This window comes from Mus pahari, chromosome 6 (genome assembly GCF_900095145.1).
Source record: "Mus pahari chromosome 6, PAHARI_EIJ_v1.1, whole genome shotgun sequence".
Classification (NCBI taxonomy): domain Eukaryota; kingdom Metazoa; phylum Chordata; class Mammalia; order Rodentia; family Muridae; genus Mus; species Mus pahari.
Genome location: NC_034595.1, coordinates 90,959,796 through 90,981,976, shown reverse-complemented (window position 1 = coordinate 90,981,976; position 22,181 = coordinate 90,959,796). Strand labels below are relative to the sequence as shown.

The window sequence follows — 22,181 nt, the reverse complement described above, 5'->3', positions numbered from 1 at the left end:
GTTTCCAGCCGCCAACACTGAGGCTCTGTGTGTGCTTGGAGGGACACAGCTAATGGGACAGTGGCGCTCCAGAGTGGGAGCCCAGTAGCCCCAACCTTGACGACGCCTGGGGGGGGAGGGGCTACAGAGTGAACTGAGGGAGGCTCTTCAGTATGCTTCTCCACCTGCAGGGCCTCCCAAGTTTCCACAGACTTCCAGAGACTTCTAGTACATGGATGCTCACGGCATAGGGTGAAGCCACCCAAGCGTGTAATATGTACCTCTGTGGTGAACTGAAAACGCCACCCCCCTCAAATCTGCCGGCTCTGCTGCTATAAAGCAAATCTGTAGCACACCCCATCGATTTTATCCCTGCACCTATGCCAGGTCTTCGACACATTCTCTCTATAAAGCACAACGGCCAGGCGGGGTGAGTAGTTTCGGGAAGAGCTAAGGCTCACAGGAGGGAGACACCCACTTAGAATCCCAAGGCCAATGGAGGGTCTACTACATGTGACTGGCAGCTTTAAAGGCCAATCAAAGAACTGGGATTATTGACAAGCAGCCACCCTAGCCATGCTAAAAAGTTGCCCCAGTTGTAGGAGGTGGGGCTTTGGGGTGTGAAGTCCCGGACCCAATGCAGAGGACTGGGGAGGCCTTGAAGAGTTCTGCCCTGGTCCTGTGTGCCGAGGCTTGGAGGACCTGGGTAGTATTGTCTACTCTTGAGCTTGCTCTCCCTGGATAGTAACAGCCTTTTCTACTGACTATTGAGCATCTATTATGCTCAAAGCCTTCTGTTCACAAAACAACGCTGGGGTGAAACCGCTGAAGCTTGTCTAGGTCGTGGCGGAAGTTGGCACAAGAGAAGGGTAGGAAAGAGGCCCAAGGACTTACACTGGTGACTGACTCTGAGAGATGCTGACAGGAGAACACATGTTAAGAACCAGTGACTTTGAGGCATAGATTAGAAACAGCACTGGAGGGCGGGTGAAATGGCTCAGCAGACGAAGGGGCTTGCTGCCAAGCCTGATGACCTGAGTTCAATCCCAAGACTCACAAGGAGGAGGAAGAAAACAAATTGTCCTCCGACCTCCTCATGCATACATGGCACAAGTGCGCGCGCACGCGCGCGCGCACACGCGCACACACACACACACACACACACACACACACACACACACACACACGTCAAACGAGGGGTGGGGTGGCAGTTTAGATCCAGCAGGGAACACACTCTCCGCTGGAGTGTGGGAGTGTTTCTTCCCCTCCCCCTCCTGCTGAGCTGTTTGTCACCAGTCACAGCTGGCAGGGAGGGGCAAGCAGATGAGTGGGCTCTGGCAGCCACTGTCCACAGAGTAGGCTCACAAGACAGCAGATATTACTTGATGGCTGGGCTCCTGCTTAGCCCAGAGAGGTCCCCATCTCAGGGTGGGAAGGACCCCAGGGACAGCAGGTGTCCATGCTGGCAAGGACCTGGCCCCAGACTCCATCATCCAGCCATTGCCTCAGCACAGGGATCCTAAAGCCAAACTCCGAGTCACAGTGAGGGCTCAGCTCTGCATCTGTGGCCATGTCATCTCGCTCCTCCTGCTCATGGTCCCATGTGGGGACTTGTCCTGGGTTTGCTCCTGCAAGGGACTGTGACTAGCTTAGTCTGTAAGTGACTAAGTGAAGATTTGAGGCTTTCCCTTGCTTCCCCTTTCTTCACTGGTGGGATCCACCTCTAGTGAGAGATGTCACCAGGGAAGAGAGAGGGTGAAGATTTCTATCCTTTTAGATGGGGCAGGGACTGGAGACCGTGACACCTAGCCCTCCCCTACTCAGCAACACCACAAACATTTCTTGAGTGATCCTGTGTGTTAGGAGACAAGAGTCCTTCCCTCAAGGTGCTTAAGGGAGGGAGGGAAGGAGGGAGGGAGGAAGGTGTCTTGGTTAGGGTGTTATGGCTGTGAACAGACACCATGACCAAGGCAACTCTTCTAAAGGACAACATTTAATTGGGGCTGGCTTACAGATTCAGAGATTCAGTCCATTATCATCAAGGTGGGAGCCTGGCAGCATCCAGGCAGGCATGGCACAGGAAGAGCTGAGAGTTCTCCATCTTCATCTGAAGGCTGATAGGAGAAGACTGGCTCATGTTTTTATTCGACTGTAGACTAAAATAAATGATTTTAACTGATTAACCTGAGGTCTGAAGCTGGGATAAAGAGGATGGTGTCCCAGGCTCCAGCAAGCGCAGCCCGGTGAGGAGATGCAGAGGCAGACTCTGAATGACAAGCTGCCTGAGGGGACCAGCTCCCGGCACCCAGAGAAAAGGCCTTGCCAGGTTTGGAAAGATAACTGAAGAGGCCACACAGGAGGCCAGCCTTGAGAGAGGAGACTGAGTCAGGTGGGGAAAGCATCCATGCCCAGGGAGAGCGAGGCAGGGAGGCTGGACTGGGCTGCTCCAGCTGCTGTAAACCTAGAGGACTTCCTGGAAGAGGCGCTGTGTAGAGTGACGTCATGAAGCCAAAGAAGAGACTCTGGAGAGGATGGGAAAGGAACAGAGACACAAGATCAAGAAATCAAATCAAGAAATGAAGGTGGACTCCTTGGGAAATTTATATTCATGGACACTTATTTTAGAGGCTGCTTTTCCTGTGTCTGAAATACAGCATAATGGCTAGGGGCTGATTGAAAAGAGAGAGGCAGTCAATAGAGCAGGCACGCCGAGAAGAAGAATAGATTTTTTTTTTTGGCAAATAATATAATTTTGAACTTGTCCATTCCTTCTTCCCGCCCCTCCCCCACATCTAATTGATGCTCTTCCCATGATAAACGACCCTCAGGGCTGGAGCAGGCTCAGCACCTTCACAGAGAGGCAGCTGCAGGGCAGGCCTGAGGCTCCCTCCCTGAAGACAATGGTGTTCCTGTCTTCATGGGTACAGAGAAAGGGCTACGGGCGGGCGACGAGAGTTAACAATCCTTCTGTCCAGCATTTCAAATTCTCCTAAGAGGTTTCTGCTCATTTTTCTTCTGCTTCTCCCAAAAACGCCTGGGAGCTGGAATGTTGGCAAATGTGTCGGATTCAACCCATTTCTCAGACGGAAAAGCTGAGGACGGAGGGATGGCAGCCGATTGGTCCAAAGCGCCAAGACAAGGATATTGACAGCTGGTCTGAGTATGGTGCGCTGCTCTGCCTTTGATAAAGCGGGTGCACCAGGATAAGGGGGTGAGCTCGTGGGGAGAATTAAACACTGGTGGGGTGGGAGCACAACTGAACAGACCTAGGGATGTTTCTTTACTGTGTCCCCAAATTGCAAAGACGGCTAGATCATTGACAGAGCTGTGTGGACGGCTGCACTATTTTAGAAGTGAGTTACGGAGCCCGAGACAAACTTCCGCTTGCAAGATACAGACGGGCCATATTTCAGGATTAATTTCATAAAACGGGTCACCGACCACCACCATACTCCATCAATATGAATTGCAGAGCCGAAAATAATGTCACCTCTTAACTCCCTCGGTGACTGCGGGACGGGGTGACAGGCTAGCTGGGCCGAGGGTGGTGTCTGGTTAGCAGCTGCTGTGCCTTGCCTGACAGCTACACACAGAAATAGCCAAAGAAACAGATCCCTCCTTTTAAGACAAAGCGAGAGAAATAAACCAGAGAGCCCGCGGGCCGGGCGGTGGTGGGTGGGGGTGGGGAGTTTCAGAGCAGCGTCCCTAGGTGTAAAGGGGTCGGTTGCGTACAGCGGTCCAAAAGACGCCCGTAAGGGTTGCTGGGAGCTCGGGGCACTGCTCTCCAGTTGAGAGGGCAGAGGAGCGGGAAGAAACTGGGTCATAAGCCCTGGCTGGAATGTGGCTGAACACAGCCAGGTGGCCCCACACTGCTCACTCCGGAGCCTGCTGCTGTTGAACTGGGATTTTCTTATCAAGGATGTCCCATGGGCTGTGCCCTGAGCTGGCTGCCTTTGGATGAATGGAGACTGGCTCTCAGGCCAAGGACGCATAAAAGGCTGCTCGGTTTTGACCCCGATGGAGACTTATCTGGAAGGAAATCCAAGTAGGGGTGGGGTGGGGTAGAAATAAGGCCCGAGTTGGGAGAAAGACTGAGAGGGGGATAGTGGTCGAGGTGGAGGCTGAGGTTGTAGATGGGAATTGAACATGGCCACGCACGCCTTTAATCCTAGAATTTAATAAGCGAGGGCGGAGCTGGGGAGGGGCAGTAGGGAGCAGGGGTATTTCTGTGAGTTCAAGGTCAGCCTGTTCTACATAGTAGACCAGCCAGAGCTACATAGTGAGGCCTGTCCCAAAAGAAAGGTTGGGGAGGGTGGAGACTTAAGAATGTAGCATAGTTGGTAGAGTGATTGCCTAGCGTGTCTGGAATCCTGAGTTTGATCCCCAGCACCCTATAAATCTAGCATTACCTCACTTGTAATGCCGGCCCTCGAGAGGTAGCAGCCTGGGATGAGAAGTTCAAGGTCATTCTCTATTACATACTGTAAGACTCCAATGAGGGAACTCCCTCTGGTCCGGAACTCTCTTGGGTCCCCAGAAAATTCGAATAACACCTTGCTGTAATTTACATGAGGTACTTTATTTAACGAGGCCTCAAGCCGACTCGTATCTCACGCAGGAGACAGAGGAGTCGACCCCGACCCTCAGAAGTAAGGGGTTTTTGTAGGGTTAGGGTTGGGGGGGCAGGGAGAGTTTGTGCAGCCACCAGTGATTGGCTCATTTGAACATACAATACAACAAGATAGTACAGCCAGCCGGAGTGGCAGAATTCCAGAGGCCGGGGGCCTAGTCTGGGGCACCTCTGGTCAGTGTGTGACCCTGAGTGAACCGGGGTGAGATGCCTCCTTGGCAGAGTTTATGAGCTAACCTTGACAGCCCCGGCTGGCTCCGGCACTCCTTTTCCTTATCTTCATGGTCTTGTTAGTCTCAGCGGCCGGGTGGGCTCCGTCTTTACAGTGTTCGGCCTTGAGCCTTTGAATTTTCTTTCAGTCTCAAACATAGGAAGATGGGTGCCTGGCTGGGGCAACTGAGATAGTTGCCTAGCTAGCTGTCAGGTGGAGGAACAGAAGACCTTCAGCTGCCCTAAGAGAACAAAGGCTCTTTACTAGCCACATTCCTAATGATCTAGGGAACAGGTTTTGGGGAAGTCTTAAAATTAGGGCTCTACAATACCAAGTTCAAGGACTGCCTCATAAAAGAGATGAGATGGGTGTGGGGGTCAAAGGGGAGATGGAGGAAGGGAGAGAGGCAAACAGGAGATGGAAGAAGGATGTAGATGGGGGCGGGGCCTGGAGGTGGATGGAAATTCAAATGGAGGCAGCGAAGAGGCTGAGGATGATAGAGGCGAGGATGAGGACACAGATGGGTGGAAGTGCAGAGGGGAGTTAGAAGGGAGATACTCTGAGGGAGACCAAGGGTGGAAGGACACAAGAGATGAGCCTAGGAGGCAGGGACCTGTCTAGGACTGAGGGTCGGGCGGACAAGGTGACTGACGCATGCGCGGTCGGGACCCAGCAGTAAGCAGCCAGCTTTCCCAGGTAGACACAGCTTTCTGACTGTTGTTTGCACTCAGTCTTCCAAGGGGTGACAGAGGGTGTAATGTAGAGTGCCATTCTCCCAGAACACGGAGCCCAGGAGATGCTGGTGAGCAGAGTGTGTGAAGCGCTGGCTGGCCACGCGAATGCTGGCAGGTCCCATTTGTCATTGTTCGCACAACCATATCAGTCTACAAACCTGAGTTACCTGGTCACTCGTGCTCAGAAATGCCACGAGGGGAGGAGCACGGCTTCCCGCCAGGGCTCTGTGTGGTTGGGTGCAGGGCTCTAGAACAGGTTGTATGTGTGTGCATCTTTCTACATACATGAGTGTGTGTGTGTGTGTGTGTGTATTATTGTCTGTCTTTCTGTATGTTTGAGTATGTTTGCCTCTCTGTGTGCATTTATGTGTGTGTGAGTGTGTGGGTCTTTCTGTGTATTCATGAGTGTATTTGTGTGTATATGAGTGTATGTGCATGCACAGGTATATGTGTATGCATGGGCACATGTGTGATGGGTGGCTGGGGGAGGGGGACAGGGAACTCTGTGCTGTCTGAAAAAGTTTACAGGATCTATAGGGCCGGGCACCTGCTGAGGCTCTACTAATGACTTGCAGTAAGCAGATCTCTTCATCTCTGACCTCAGTATGTTCATCTGTAAAATAGGAAGCCGAGCCCAGAGCTACCAAACAGACACACTGTGGAGATTAGTCTATAAGTCTTCCAGTGAGCACATGAAAAAGGTAAAATAAATTATTAAAAAAACAAACGGAATTTAACTACATATTTATACTTATCTAAAATGTTATAGCATTAACACAAAATCAATATAAAATTATCAGCAGTAATATCTAACCATTTTTTATTTAAATTTTTACTTTATGTGTATAGGTGTTTTGCCTACATCCATGTCTTAGTTCAATGTTTGTGTTTGGTGTCTTTGGAGATCAGACAAGGGCATCATATTCCCTGGGACTGGATTTAAGATATTTGTGAGCCACCATGTAGGGGATGGAAATTGAACCCAAATTCTCTGGAGGAGTAGCCAGTGCTCTTAACCATTAAGCCATTCTCTCCAGTCCTTCTGCAAAGTTTTCTTTAAAATTAGGCTTTTGAAATTTGGTGTGCTCAGGGTTAGAGAGATGGCTCAGTAATTAAGAGCGCTGTCTGCTCTTCCAGAGGTCCTGAGTTCAATTCCCAGCAACCACATGGTGGTTCACAACCATCTGTAATAGGATCTGATGCCCTCTTCTGACATGTAAGTGTAATGCAGATGGAGCACTCATATACAGAAAATAAATAAATAGATCTTTAGAAAGGAAGAAAGGAAGGAAGGAAGGAAGGCAATTGGTGTGCTTTTTAATACCATACATGAGCTTGGACATGCATCATTTGGGGGTGCTCACACACTACAGGGTACAGGTACCTATTGTGGTCATGGGTGCAAATGTTGAGCGCTTCCTGGTCTCCTTGTTAAACTGCAAGGAGAGACCAGACTTGATCTCCCCAGTCCCCGACAAGTAGCCCAAAACAAGGAAGACAAGCAGGGAGGGCCACCAACAAGGGCAACTACCGTACTACTGGGGACACTGCCAAAATATTTGCTGGTCCTATATATTGTATTTATACAAGCCCCTTTATTTCCATTCTGTAGGCAAGGAAACACAGAGAGGTTAAGTCACCTGCCCAAGGTCACACAGCTGACAAGCAGTGTGGCTGGTCTTTGAGCTCTGGTCTAGAGCCCACAGTCTATCCTAAGCCCTCTCCCTCCTTTCTTTTTTTTCTTTTTTTTTTTTTTTTGGGTTTTTCGAGACAGGGTTTCTCTGTATAGCTCTGGCTGTCCTGGAACTCACTTGGTAGACCAGGCTGGCCTTGGCCTTGAACTCAGAAATCCGCCTGCCTCTGCCTCCCGAGTGCTGGGATTAAAGGCCTGCGCCACCAGGCCCGGCTCTCCCTCCTTTCTAATGATGTGGGGATGGGTAATGCATCTCAGGGCTGGAGAACTTGGCTAACAAGCAGGAGGCTCTAGGGTCCTTCGTTAGCATAACAAAAATGAAGGCAGCCAACAGCATTCATTACCCTGACAGGAGGGCATGTCAGGTACCACATAGTCACCTGCTTGAGCAGTTCTATAAGGCAGCTTCTCCTCAGTGTGACCTCGGTGAAGTTGACTATGGTGGTTTAAATGAGAATGGCCCCTGTAGACTTGTGCCTGAATTCTTGGTTCGTAGTTGGTGGAACTGTTTGAGAGGGATTAGGAGGTGTGGCCTAGTTGGTGGAACTGTTTGGGGAGGATTAGGAGGTGTGGCCTTGTTGAAGGAGGAATGTCATTGGGGTGAGCTGTGTGGTTTCCAAAGCCTCCTGCCATTCCCAGTGTGCTCTCTGCCTCCTGCTTGGGGTTTGAGATGTGAGCTCTTGGCTGTTCCTTATGCCACCATGCCTTTGTTCTGCCATCATGGACTCAAACCCTCTAGAACCGTAAGCTAAATAAAATGCTTTCTTTTATAAGTTGCCTTGATCATTGTGTTTTGCCTCAGCAATAGAAAATTAACTAATACAGTAACATGAGGGCGGGAGGTGGGGTTGAAAGGTCCACCTGCCCTTTCTGGACCTTCAACATTCTGAAGGAAGTACTTTGGCGTATTTTGGAGATGAAGATGTGGATGAGAGCGGGAAGTGATGACAAAGATGGAGGTAGAGGTGGTGTTGGGGATGAGGCTGGTGGAGGTAAGGATGGGAGTGCAGAAAGAGGTGAGGATGGGTAACTTTCAGGGGGACTCTTAAGGTGTGGGGGAGCCGCACACAGCAAGCTTAGGGGGAAGGGTTTTATGCTCAACTCTGACTGAAGGGAGGGTCCTTGACCTCTGGGGCAACAGAACTAGGAAGCAGTTCCCAAGGAAACTGAATCACCAGGCCTCTGGAGATGCTGCAGGGGACCAGGGAACTGGAACTCTCAGCAGCTGAAAGGTACTGACAGATACCAGTCCCTTTGAAGGTTGCCTGGCCTGGAGGAGTGACAATTTGGGCTCCAGACCAGGCATTGGTGGCACAAACCTTTAATCTCAGCACACAGAGGAAGAGACAAATAGATCATTAAGAATTCAAGGCTAGCCTGGTCTACATAGGGAGACCATGTCAAGCCAGGTTGCCGCCATTCTGATCACAGCTCTGCCTCATGCTGGCTACATATGCTGGGTGCGGTCCCACACCTCTTTTTTGCCCATCTGGAGAATGGGAATAGCATACCCACCTGGCAGGCCAGCGGTGGGGCTGGAATCAGCAGCTCCTGGAAACTGGGCCGTCACCAATCTTTCCCTTAAGATCTCTTTCTCTCGGTGCTGTTCTAAAAGTTACACTGCGGAGTTTGCAACTTCTGGGTAATTGAAGTGTTCTGGTGTGCATTTCCGCTCTCCCAGTTCCTACCCAACTTACCATCTGTTTTGAGCCATCTTCCACTTAATTACAATTCTCTGTCTATTGTTCTCCCCAGCTCCCGGTTCGGCTCGCTCAGCTTCCCTTCTCTTGCCCCCAGCATGTGCGGCTGCCTGAACGAAGCAATAGCTTATACCTGGCCCCCATCTCACTGGGCTGTAAAACACCGCAGCCCCCCGCGCTTGCCGCCCCCACCGGCACACGGGCTTCTCGGGCTTCTCTGCACGTTTATCTCCCTCCTTGCTGGATGCCTGCAGCAGGCCCCTGGCACTGAGCCCCACACCTGGCGGGTGTCAGGAAATGCTCAGTGAACTTAATTAAACTCAACCGGGGTGAAAGCCCCCTGCAGGAAGGCAAGGTCTCCAGCATCTTTTGTTTGTTGTTTGCCCGCCCCACCCGCTCCCGCATCCGTGCTGCGCAGAGGCCCAAGGCCAGGGAAGCCAGAACGGACTGCTTGCTCCAAGCAGAGTTCAAAGATGGTGCCTCCTACAGAGGTCGGGGAAACCATGGTGAAGGAAACATCTTCAGGTTGAATTCCCAGCGTGAAGCTCCGAGGATTCTCTAGCTTGAGTTCTGTCCTAAGGCCACGTCTATTGAGCATTATTTCCATTTAACCAAGGAGAGGTCAGAGGCTCACACTGTGGCAATGTCCCCAAGACACAAGAATGATGGTGACTGAACTGGGGTGTGGGGAAGGAGAGGAAGGAGGGGATGGGGTGAGAAGGAGGCTGCCACCCACAGTAAGCCCAGTTCCAGGGAGAGAGATGCTCTCAACTCCAGATGACTCTTAAGTAACACGACTAGCTCATTCCTAGCCTGTGGAGTCTAAGACGCTGTCTTGTCCAGCTAAAACACGCCCTGTGCTTTCCTGCTCTTCAAAAATGAAATCACTCCCCTGTCCTTGCGTTCTCTTAAAACGTTCAGTGGCCCCTCGTTGTTGTGTTTTATAAAAAGATAATGAGAGAAGAAATATGTTTGGTGGGTGTGTAGTCTGGTGTCCGGTAAGAGGGTGCCTCTGAGGTCCCATGCTGGGGCATCCCTTCCACCTGAGGGACCAGCCACAGGATGGTATAGTATAGAAAAGAGTTTACTCAGGGCATGGGGAGTGGAGTTGGGGGGGGGAGAATGCCAAGAGCATGTGGAGTGCGAGGAGGGGAATAGGGTGAGGGAGAAGAAGGGAAGAGAGGCTAGAGCGGGAGCAAGAGAGATAGGAGAGGGGGAGCAGCCCCTTTTATAGTGTGTCAGGCACGCCCTGTTGTTGCCCAGTAACTGTGGGGCGGAGCCTAAACAAAATGCTAACACCCACTACTCTCAGCAGAAAGGACGATCTGATCACAGATTTGGGGGGGGGGGCGGGGAAGGGCGGTGCTGAAGGCAGAGGATGTGCTGCAGTTGCTGATATCATGGTGTAAAGGCACCCACGGGGACCTGTTTAAGTTCATAACTTTTTTAACAACTGGTTCACAAAATTCCTGAAAATGCCATAGTCGCCAGCACAGGTTGGAGCTGGCTCCAGCCCAGACAGCGGGCGCCTGCAACACACTGCCCTGGCTTCCTAGATGTTGGGACAACACGAGTACCCAGCTCCGCTGCCCCTCCCCCGCTCCAGCCCTCCCGCCCCACCCCGTTGGGTCCTTGCCTGTGCTGTTTCTACCTTCCTCTCAACTTCTGCCTCCTCGGACCACAACCCAGTGTGGCTTCTCTGGGTGATCCCCAAGATCTCTTCACTGGAGTGGGGTTCCCTTCCTCACTTGTATGCCTTTGGGATGCCTTTACCCCATGCTCCCTATAGCGGTCAATACTGAAGCTCTGCCTGGTGTAGAACTCAATGAGTCCCCACCCTCACCCCCACCCAACTGAGTCACTATCTCCTGTCCTTTCTTCCCTTCGGAAGCTCCTCCCACCTCCATCGAAGTTGTGGCTGCCGACTCCCCTGCCCCCTTCAGCCGGTACCAGGCCCAGAACTTCACACTGGTCTGCATCGTGTCTGGAGGGAAGCCGGCACCCATGGTAAGTGTTTGGGGGCAGGGGTCCAGCCCTCAGTATGCCAAGACTCCTGCTCTCTGACCCTCCTTCAATAACCATTTCTGTACCGAGACAGGAAGTGGCCCGCCCCATCCTGCCACCCTAGATCTTCATAGTAAGGTTGGCTTACAGGAATGCCAGGACCTGGTTTGCCCCCCTCCTAGATACTGAAGAGAATGGGGAACAAAGAACAGGGTCCAGAGATGGGGAGGTGACTTGGCCATAGTCTCCTGATTATTTTCCACAGAAAAGGGACCCAAGTTCGTTTTCTCATGCCTCGAGCATGCTGTTCCTCCTGGGCCTCCGTGGGCCTCACAGGAAATCACCCAAGAAGGAAGAAAGGAAAGGGGGGTGGGGGACGAGAAGGGGGCGGGAGGAAAGACAGAGGGGAGGGGTAGGCACCCAGAGCCCCTGATCTGAGCTCTGCTTCTGGCCACACCAATCCCCAGGACTGACCCTGACCAGGCGTCCTCCTCCCCTTCTTGGTTTTGCTACGAGGCCAAGGAGTTGGACACTATCAATGTCTCAGAAGCCGTGGGGCCCTTTTGACCTAACAATTACTCAACAAAAGCTCATGTGTCTAACTTCTAACAGGGGAGGCATGGATCCCTCAATTTCCCTGGAAGCACCCCTGTGCACCCATATCAGAGCCTTTGAGCTACATTTGGGGGTGATTCTAGTGTGGAGACCTTAGAATAATATTCTAGTCCTCTACCCAGTGAGTTTCACACATTTCTCAGATTTAGCAAGATGGCGGTGGTGGGGGGGGCAGGTATGGCTGGGGCAATAAGGACCTGCAGATAGAATTCAACGTGACTGTTTCTCATGTGTGAGCCAGCGGTGGGAGCTGAGGATCGGAGCCTGCAGCCCCAGCATCAACTGTTCAGGCAGAGGAGTGGACAGGGATACAGATCCCCCTTGGTAGGGTGCAGGAGCAAGATGGAGCTCAGAGACATGCGGGCCTGGGATGAGGGTTCAGGGCACAGAGGTCAGCAGTATGTGGTGGTCATTGGTCAGGGATGTAGAGACGTAGGGGTCTGGGGTAAGGGTCTAGGGCACACGGGTTAGGGGTATGAGACCTGAAAGCCAAGGGTCAGGAGTACAAAGGCATAGGGTTAGAGCCAGGAGGTCACTAATGAGGAATAGAAGCCACCGATGCTGAAGACCAGGCTCACAGATTTCCCCTTAGGATCCCTAAGAATGTCCAGCCTCCCCCCAAATCAGGGAAGCTGGCCTTTCCTCTGGGGGAAAGGAAGACACGAGGGGAGGGTTTTCTGGCCCTAGGGCTGGCTACAGGAGAGCACCCCCTTCTTGCCTCACCACCAGGCTGCCACTTAAGACACAGTTATAAAAAAACATGCGCCCCCCACTCTGTTCCCCCTCTCTCCTCCCCTCTCTTCGCCCCCTTTGTCTATATGAAAGATTCTCATTCCCTGACAGTCCGGGCATCTTATGTCTGTCTGGAGCGTCAGAACTTGAAAGCAATTCTTTGATATAAATTACAAACCTGCTTTTGAAGCACTTAAAAAAAAAAAAAAAGAAAGAAAGAAAGAAAAGAAAAGAAACGCAAAGAAAGGGGAAGGGAAAAAAATGCAAAAGCCCCAAAGCAGACCATTATGTGCCAAGGATTCCTCTGCAGAGTTTTAAACTCTGACAGGTCCTCCACACCCACAGATCACCCCCCTCCCACCCACCCCACCTACTCCCCAGCCCCTCCCCCCGCCACCCCCTTCTCTCCTTAGACCCACCTAGTCCTTGAGCACGCTTCCTGTTCTTCTCCGGCTCCTATCGATTTATTTATCTGATTTATTAAAAAAAATACACCCAATCCCCACAGGCTTCCGGGCGCATGTACCAAAATAAGAAGACAGCAAATTAAATTAAATGCCGCCTCTCAAAACTTGAATTCCCTATTAGCAGAGAAAGGGAGAAGACATCTTCTTTCGCCTCATTCCCTGCACCTAGCTCCCTCCCACACACGCACCTGTTTTCTGCCTCGCAGCTCTGAATTGCCAAATTGTGTGAGCAGGCAGGACACAACATACACACACACAGACACACAGACACACACACACACACACACACACACACAGAGAAAGAAAAAAACAAAACAAAACACGCACCTGCGCATGCGCACATGCTCAGGCACGCACACCTCTTCTCCCTCTTCTCAGGGCTCATTTTGCCCCCAGTACCCCTTTTGCTCATCGTTCACGTCCCCCGCCCGGGCAGCAATGAACCCTACTAGAGCCCAGATGATAGATAAGTGACCTCTAAAACCAAACTCCCCGCGGGACTTCATTTAAGTCCCAATTGCTCCCTGGAGTCAGTTATCTTATATCTTTTTCCAAGTGGAGAAACTGAGACTACAAGTCCCCCCAACTTGTCGATGATGGTGTTGGTGGGCTGAACCATCTCTCTCAAGACCTGTTTGTATTCCCACAATGCCCTGCTAGCCCATAGCTCTCCAGGGGAGTGTGGGAAAGGAGTGGGCGGGCGTGACCGTGTCCCTACTGAATGGGAAGCCCCTCGGGAAGGTAAAGCATCCCTCCGTTAGCTTTCCCCTTATCCTGCTTGCAAATGTAGGTGTATTTCAAACGGGACGGGGAGCCGATCGATGCCGTGCCCCTGACAGAACTGCCAGCAGCCAGCTCTGGCCCGGTCCAGGACAGCAGGCCCTTCCGCAGCCTTCTGCATCGAGACGTGGACGATACCAAAATGCAAAAGTCACTGTCCCTTCTGGACACTGAATACCGGGCTGGACGTCCCTACACGGAGCGCCCCGCGCGCAGCCTGACCCAGGACCCCAGCCTCTTCGTGCAGCCCACCACGGAAAACATCCCAGAGACAGTGGTGAGCCGAGAGTTCCCCCGTTGGGTACACAGCGCCGAGCCGGTCTACTTCCTGCGCCACAGCCGCACCCCAGGCAGCGATGGCACGGTGGAGGTGCGGGCCCTGCTCACCTGGACCCTCAACCCACAGATCGACAATGAGGCCCTCTTCAGCTGTGAGGTCAAGCACCCAGCGCTGTCCATGCCCATGCAGGCGGAGGTAACGCTGGGTAAGACCTGGCAGGCTCTTCTGCAGCCCATCAAAGATAAGAGGTTGTAGTTCTGCAACGAGGGGACCACGGGCTGCTGGAAGCCAGCGAGAGGGGAGCAAATGGAGTCAGGTCAGCTCGGGGGAGAGACAAGGGTCCTCGGTGAGGTTGTTGGTTGGACTGGAGAAAACGGAAGTCCCCAGGTCAGCGGGGTGTTTAGAGGGCATTTGCTCGTCACAGATAGAAGCCTGACCTGCAGTCTCATTACAGATAAGCAAAGCTGAGACTGAAATGAGTGGTCTGGCCCTGAGCTGCTAGGTTCTACACAGCAGAGCTGTGCTCTAAAGCCCCATCCTACTCCTAGAAGACCCTTCCAAACCAATGCAGACTTCCACAGCTCTCAAAGAACATCAGAAGAGCTGTTTCCTGGGTGCCTGTCGGCCACAGGCGGCCTGCTTCCTTTCTGTTAGTTAATTCAGCAGGTGTTTGTGAAGCAAGTCCAGGGATTGGATGGTCACACTCTAACCCTGGGGGAGGTGAGGACATGCTAGTTAGCCAGGACTCCTGGGGTGAGACGGAGAGCCTGGGCTAACTTCTCTTTCTGCCTAGCCTGCCCTGAGTCTCTGTTTTCTGGCCTGTTGTATGTGGCAAGTGGCCAGTTTACCACAAACTGGGAGTCCAGCTTGAACCTTTGCAGTACCCATAGTGGCCACTGGAGGCGCTGTTCTTATTCCCGTTCTTTAGGTGAGGGACTTGGGTTTTCCATGCTAGGTCAGTTATCTGGGGCAGTGTGTCCCAGTGACCACTTCCTTAGTGTTGCCCAGCTGACAGCTGCAGTTAAGGACACATTGAATCACGAGTGTGGCCTGCACAGTGACAAACCCTGCACTCTGAGAAAGACGGAGGAGTGAACGGAGTGGTATTGGGGCAGAGTTCAAACACCCAGCAAGGACTTTGAAGCCAGGCCACCCGAGGTTGGGCTTGTCTTCTGCAGGGGACCTTGATCTCACCTGCATTCATTTTTCAGGGGTGCCCCGTGTGGCTCATGTGCCGCTTCCTCCAGGAAGCCTGGCCGGTCCGGTTGACTGTATCTCTTTGAAGCCCCTCTTCCTGGGTTGGTGTCTGTCTGGTGGGCAGCCTTGAAAGTCACCTCAGAGGTGACAGTGCCGTCTTCGCATTGGTCAAGCTGTTAGCCTCAGAGATACTTGTGATTGCCTCATGTCCAGGTTGCACACGCGCCCAGCAGTGCAGCCTCAGAAGGCTTCCCGGGCCTGCCCTTCTCCATCTTTCCCAGCATCCCATCCAAATACTCCCCATCTACCCCTGGAGTGCAGCATGGCCTCCAAACTTGTCTTTTGGCTTCTCGTTTTCCCCCCATGCTGTTTTACATCCCAGCCTATCTACTTACAATATAAATCAGCCCCGAACTCTGATAAACAGCTGCCCAGACCCTGCAGTGTAGACACTAGGCTGACACAGAGAAGAGCGCGCAGAAACAGACCCGCAAGTAGAGTCAATTGATTTTGATGGAGACCCTGAGGCTGTTCGGAGAGTAAAGAAGAGTCCTCTAACACACAGTGGTAAGGAACAAGGGAGTGCGAGTGTGGGGGAGGCAGGCCTGGCCCCTGCCTGGCACACACACACACACAGGTTAATCGGAGATGATTGATAGGCCCCAGTGTTAAAAAGTCAGCATCATGGAGCTTCCAGAACAAAATGGAGAGAAATGTCTTTATGGAGCCAAGGAAGCCAGCATCCCTTAAAGCAGCCATTAAAAAAAAAAAAAAAACACTAGAGGAAAAACTGAAAATTGGTTGGTTGGACCGAATCAGAATTCAGATCGTTGGCTCGTAAGAAGCCCTCTTTAAGAGAGTGGAAAGGCAAGGTGTAGAAGTGTGTGTGTGTGTGTGTGTGTGTGTGTGTGTGTGTGTGTGTGTGGTGTACTCTCAGTCCTCTGTGAAGCACTGGTACCCAGGATACAGAAAAAAACAAACAAAACAAACCCAAAAAACTAACCCAATTAAGCCAGGCATGATGGTATATGGCTGTCATCTCAGCTTTTGGGAGGTAGAGGCAGGAGGATTAGAAGTTCAAGGTCGTCCTTGGTGACCTGGGTAGCATGAGGTCAGTCTGGACTGACTGACGACTGCCACAAGTCCCAGACTGTCATAAGCATGTTTCAAAAACTAAGGGGGAGGAGCCTCTAACTCGATACCTGAGAGACAGGCAGTATTGGTTGTTAGTGCTAGAGCGCAAACCCAGGGCCTAACGTGCTGGGCAAGTGCTTTGTCACTGACTGAGCCACGCCTCCTGCCCATGACTTCCTGCTTCTAAGATCACGCATGGACATACTAAAACACACTGTCGGTCCTCCGAGAAGTGGGGATTAAAACCTCAGCGAAGGTAGCATTTGTAACCGCTAGCCTGGGTAAAGTTTTCAAAGCTGACCGTAACCAACGTCGGCAAGTGTGCAGAGCAACCGAACTCTCCTACATCACCAGTGGAAGTGTACACCGGTACCCATCCACGGGTCACCAGCATAGTTTCTCAGGGATGATAAACATCTCGTTCCTGTGAGCCGACAGCTGCACAGGGAGGCATGGCTGGGTAGATGGACGGGTGGATGGACAGATGGTGTAGATGGAAGGATGGATTAGGGAGACAGGTGGATGGGTGGATTGAATGGACATGAAGGAAAGATGGATGGATGGATGGATGGATGGATGAATAGACAGGATGGTGAAGAGGTCTGATGAATTCATAGACGGATGGGCAGTGAGTGGGTCGCTGGGAAGACGGGTGGGTGGGTAGATATCAGATGTATAGGTAGGTTGGTTGGATAGGTAGATGGGTGGACTGCATGTATACAGGAAATGGAGGATGTGTGGCTGGGTGGGCAGATGAATGGGTGGATGGATGGATGATGGATGATAGTTGGATGACTGGCTGGTAGATGGGAGGGTAGACTGGATAGATGGTGGATGGGTAGATGAGTGACTGTTTTAATGAAAACCTAGAATCCCTCAGGAGTCCCAGCAGAGTCCTTCCTTGAGACCACACCTGCTATCTTCACAGACAGGAAGAATGCCACGAGTGTGTGTGTGTGTGTGTGTGTGTGTGTGTGTGTGTCCCTTCAGCCAGGCTTTCCCTCTGGGGCTTCATCTCTTGGACAATTGACCAAGAGACTGAGCTGATGCTTCAGCCCACACAGTCTGAGAGGGCCAGGCCTAGATCCTGGGCCTGCATTCTGTTCTACAGCTCCTACAGGCCAGTGCTTGAGAGGAGTGAATCCTGAAACTATGGATACACCTCTGCTTGGCATGCCGGCTTGGGCTCCCAAAGCAGGCAGGGGGCTAGGTTTTGCTTGCCAGGTGCTGCAGTGGACTCCAGGGGGTTGGTGGGATGGGAGGATGTGAGCAGCTGGCCTGGCTTCCAGGAACAAGTGGCTCCCAGCAGCTTCCAGGGAGGGTGGGAGATGCAGGACATCTGCTGCAAACACCCATCTGCATGAGAGTTCAGAGGAGCAACAATGTAGCAGGCCCCTCTGGGTCCTCTGTGCCCCACAGGGTCAGCTCCGGATAGGGGCACTAGAAACAGTTCAGGGCAGCCAAAGAAGCTGTGTGACCTGCTGCCTCGCTGCCCTGGGCTCTGAGCCTCTCCAGACCTCTAGCCAGGCACTGACTTCTACAATGGAGGCCTTACAGCGCCCTCTGCTGGTTGAGGCTGGCAGTGATGCAGACCACCCAGGGCGGTGGGACGCTACACACACACACACACACACACACACACACACACACACACACACACACACAGAGTGATGCAGACCACCCAGGGCCGTGGGACCCCCCCCACACACACACAGAGCTTCCCCCTCTGCAAACCCACCCCCTCCACAGCCAGGAGAGCAGCTGGAGGAGGCAAGAGGGTAGTTGGTTTCCCTGAGCCTTTCTGTGCTTGCAAGCTCTAAAGGCTGAGAGGGGACATGGGATAAAATGGAGTGTTGAATAAAGGGGAAGGGGGTGGCTTGGAGGTGGAGCCTTTCCATTCCCAAGCCTGCCATCTGCCCAGCATCCCTGGCCAGCACTGCTTCCATGCAGCTGGACGCAGCAGTGGAAGCCACCGTCTCCTCCCCTCTCAGCAGACTGGGCCCTTCTCTCTGCCCACCCGGCACTTTAGCTGTCTGTCTTCCTTGCGGTTAATTAACAGTTTCTTGGTCTTTCTCTCAGAGAGTGAGACTGGCAGAGCCTGGAGGCTGCTCACATCTGCCTGCTGCTCTGATTTCTGTTGTGCGTTAAGTGGGAAAGACAGCCCTAGAAACTTGTCTAGTCTGTCCCCGGCCCCACCAGCTCTCTTGTTGACCTTCCTTCATGTCCCCGATGCTCCTCCTGCCTGGAACATTCCTCGTGGGGTTTTTACTTCTCCAGGTCACTGTGACCACTGCCCTTCCATGAGCTGTGTGCCGCCTCTGCTGACCTCAGACCCTGCGTACAACGCTGGTCACTGTTTGGCTGAGTCTGTTTGCAGATTAAATGTCTGTCTCACTAAAGGAGAAGCGGCAGGACACTTGACTTTATCACTGTCCCCTTTACTAGTTCCCAGCCCTGCTCCAAAGCCTGACATATGGCCAGCTCAGTAATTACTATTGAGTGACTGAGAAAATGGATTAATGAGGGGCGGGGAGTCAGGAAACTCGAGTAATTGACTCTGCAGGGACCTGGGGCGAGCCTCTTCATTATGAGTGGACCTGGGTTCTCCCCTCTGGAAGGGGGTGGGGGAGATATCCAGGCAGTCCTTCAGTCTCCCACAGGCAAGGGACACCCAGGGCATCATGTCACCACAGCACATACAGAGAAACTGAGGAAGCTAGTCCTGGGGATAAGAACCAGATTCAGGGAGAACAAAGGCTGGCTAGGGGAGGAGATGGTGACTTCACTCTGTCTCCCCATAACCTCCCCCCACACAGAGGTCCCAGGAAGTCCCCTGGCAGTAGGATCCTCAATCAGGAGTCTGAAGGCCTGAATTTTGGTCTTGAATCTTCCTCCCTCTTTGGCCTTCGGCAAATCATAATGAACTCCCCGGGCCTCTGTGAACTCAGAGGGGACAGAGGGGACAGTGATGGTGTCGTTATCCTTCTCCCCCTCTGATGACTTGTGAGATTCGTGCATTTGTGGGTGTCGCTGAATCCCCAGATCCCAGCTGTGGTGGGACACACAGTAGGGATGTGGGAAATATGGAAGGAGGCAGCCATGACTGAGGGAGTGAACGAGCCTCGTTGGAGTCAAGTTGGTCTAGGGCATCAACCTCTGAAACGTGCTCGGATTCTTCGCTACCCACCTCTCAATGCGGTTGCATCCACCCACGACCCTTCTCCGACCCCGCCCACCACCCCTCTCTGACTCCACCCACCACTGCTCTCCGACCCCACCCAACACCCTCTGACCCGTACTTCCTCTTGATACAGTTGCTCCCAAAGGACCCAAAATCGTGATGACGCCCAGCAGAGCCCGGGTTGGGGACACAGTGAGGATCCTAGTCCACGAATTTCAGGTCAGCCTCTTTCTGGATACCTGAGTCGGGTGGTGGGTGGGTAGAGGCACCCAGTGGCCATGGGGACCAGCCTACCTGGCTTACTCTTCTATTCTCATGAGCGAATGCAGCTCGCGTCAGCCTTCCTTTGCATTTATTCCCGCCCGAACCTAGACTCTTGTTGTCCAGGCTGTTTTCAAATTCCCTATTTAGCTGAGGATGATTTTGAACTCCTGACCTTCCTGCCGCCGCCGCCGCCGCCGCAGCAGCCACCTCCTCCTCCGTGCTAGACACCATCACAGTTTATAGGATGCTGGGGATGGAACCCAGAACTTTGTGTGTGCCACGCAAACACGCTACCGACTAAGCGACATCCCCAGCCCTCTTCCTGGGTCCTGAGGTGCCACCTGAAGCCTGTTAGATGAGAATTGGGGTCTGAAAAGCCTCTGACTTCCCTGTGTTGGCACGCTGCTCCCCTGTGACCACTATTCCCTGCTCTGCTCCACAGAATGAGGTCTTCCCGGAACCCATGTTCACGTGGACGAGAGTGGGCAGCCGCCTCCTGGATGGCAGTGCCGAGTTTGACGGGAAGGAGCTCGTGCTGGAGCGGGTTCCTGCCGAGCTCAACGGCTCCATGTACCGCTGCACTGCCCAGAACCCCCTGGGCTCCACAGATACACACACTCGGCTCATCGTGTTCGGTAGGGACCCCCACAGGACCACCTGAGGATAGGTCCTGGCTTAAAGCTGTCCACAGAAGCCCTTGGATTTGTCTCAGAGAGAGAATTCATTTCATTGGTTGTGATTACAGTGGCTTGATTGACATATGCCAGGTTCACATCTTGGCCACTCAGCCGGCCTCAGTTTCCCTATCTGTAACATGATCGTAACCATCCCATTGTGTACAGTGGCATATAGCGGGTGACTGGGGAAGGCTTCTGAGCAATACCCACTCTGTCCCTCTCTATTTCTTTCTGACAGAAAACCCAAATATCCCAAGAGGAACAGAGGACTCCCGTGGTAAGTCTCCACCCTCAAGACTGCACGCCTAAGAGTGAGTGCCTTTTAAGGCCTCACAAAACATCTGTTGCCAAAACACCACCTGCATCCTGTCACCCACCCTCGCCCTCGTTCCTTCAGGGGGCCATCACCTCGGCTAGGCAGAGTCAAGTTTAGGCAACTCTAGGCACTAAGCAAGGAAGGCTCAACACCCCACCCCCCCAAACAGCCAATGGGATGTCAGGGTCCGAGGGTGTCCCTTCTCACTGCTACCCAGACCACAAGGGACCTTGTCTGGCACTGACGATGGTGTGGGTCTCTGGCAACTCCATGGGACACCTAAGAGCATAGACAGATGTCCTGGACTGCTCCCTTCAGCCACCCTGATCTGGAACTACCCATGGGATGCAGACACTACCCATACCTTGCAAACCTCACGGTTTTCTGTGAAGCTTCCCCCTCCTGATGCCCTCTGGACCACCCTGACAGCCTCAGCCCAGCAGGCCTGTATGGGGACGAAGCACTGCATCCCTGGCGTGCGGGCGGGCAGACAGCAGAGCTGAGGTCCCAACCCAGTCACCTGATACTGCCCTCTGGCATCTTTGTGAGGAACCGCTTACCCCAGAGTTTGCCCACCATGGCACACAGGCAGGCCGCGGCCCTGACAGCGCCTCCACCTTCTCACAGGTTCTGCTTCTGGCCCCGCTGGCGTCCGGCTTACCCTGGTGCTTGCCCTGACAGTGATCCTGGAGCTCACGTGAAGATGCTGCCGCCGCCCGATGCTCCAGCCGCCCGGCATCTCTGCGATCGATTTTCATTTCTTTTCTAAACTATTTCCAGTCTTGTTCTTAGTCTCGGCCCATGTCTTGGCTTCCTCACTGGGTTTAATTAAACAAACAGACCAATTTTTCCCCACCTCAATGTCTGGCTCTATATTTTTCCTTAGTCTAGTAGCAGCGACTGGGTACCTGCTGGCGTCCAGCCTTGGGACAGGCACAGAGATAAGATGACAAAGGAGATGGAAAGCCTGTGCTCCCATGAGGATGGCTGCCATGCAGTTCTGATCTCGTTCAGTCCTAAAAACAGCCAGATGTGGGGAGTAGAAAATGATCTCTCAGGGGAAATGTAACAGTCAGCTGTAGCCATGATAGCGCTGCCTAACAAGTCAACCCAAATCTTGGTGGCATGCAACGGCAAGCATGGATAGATAGCAGTGATCCAGATGACCTCATCCAGGCTCACCAGACAGTTTAGCTTCACATAGCAGACTCCCTGGACCTCCCCTCCCTCCCACCACAAGCTACACTTTAGACTGCCTTCTAATATAGGCTTGTCAATTCCATGTGTGTTTGTCCTGGAGCTAGAGAAAAGAAGGCAACCGTTTCCTGACATCCTCTTACAATGTGTATCAGTCAGCCTTTCATCACTGTAACCAAACACCTGAGATAGTTTACTTATCAAAAGGAAAGGTTTCTTGGGCTCACAGTTCTGAAGATACAAGCCTACATCCCAGCAGCCCCATTGCTTTGGGTCTCTCATGAGGCTCTATGTCATGGCTGGAGGCTGTGGAGCTACAGAGGCACACCCACTAAGAGACAGCCACAGAGGAAGAGACCAGATCCCACATCCTCTCTGGGGACACTCCAC

At 52.7% G+C, this 22,181-nt stretch overlaps 1 protein-coding gene across 1 annotated transcript in view; it reads left to right on the top strand.

The window, feature by feature from the left end:
- Igsf21 (immunoglobin superfamily member 21) overlaps positions 1–21,447 on the top strand; it is a 221,181-nt gene extending 199,734 nt beyond the window's left edge. The window contains exons 5-10 of the mRNA XM_021200502.1: positions 10,839–10,954; positions 13,556–14,030; positions 19,471–19,556; positions 20,044–20,236; positions 20,517–20,555; positions 21,222–21,447. Coding sequence (XP_021056161.1) covers positions 10,839–10,954; positions 13,556–14,030; positions 19,471–19,556; positions 20,044–20,236; positions 20,517–20,555; positions 21,222–21,295 — 983 coding nt within the window. The 3' untranslated portion in view covers positions 21,296–21,447. The remainder of the gene's footprint in view (positions 1–10,838; positions 10,955–13,555; positions 14,031–19,470; positions 19,557–20,043; positions 20,237–20,516; positions 20,556–21,221) is intronic.
- The last annotated feature ends 734 nt before the right edge of the window (positions 21,448–22,181 follow it).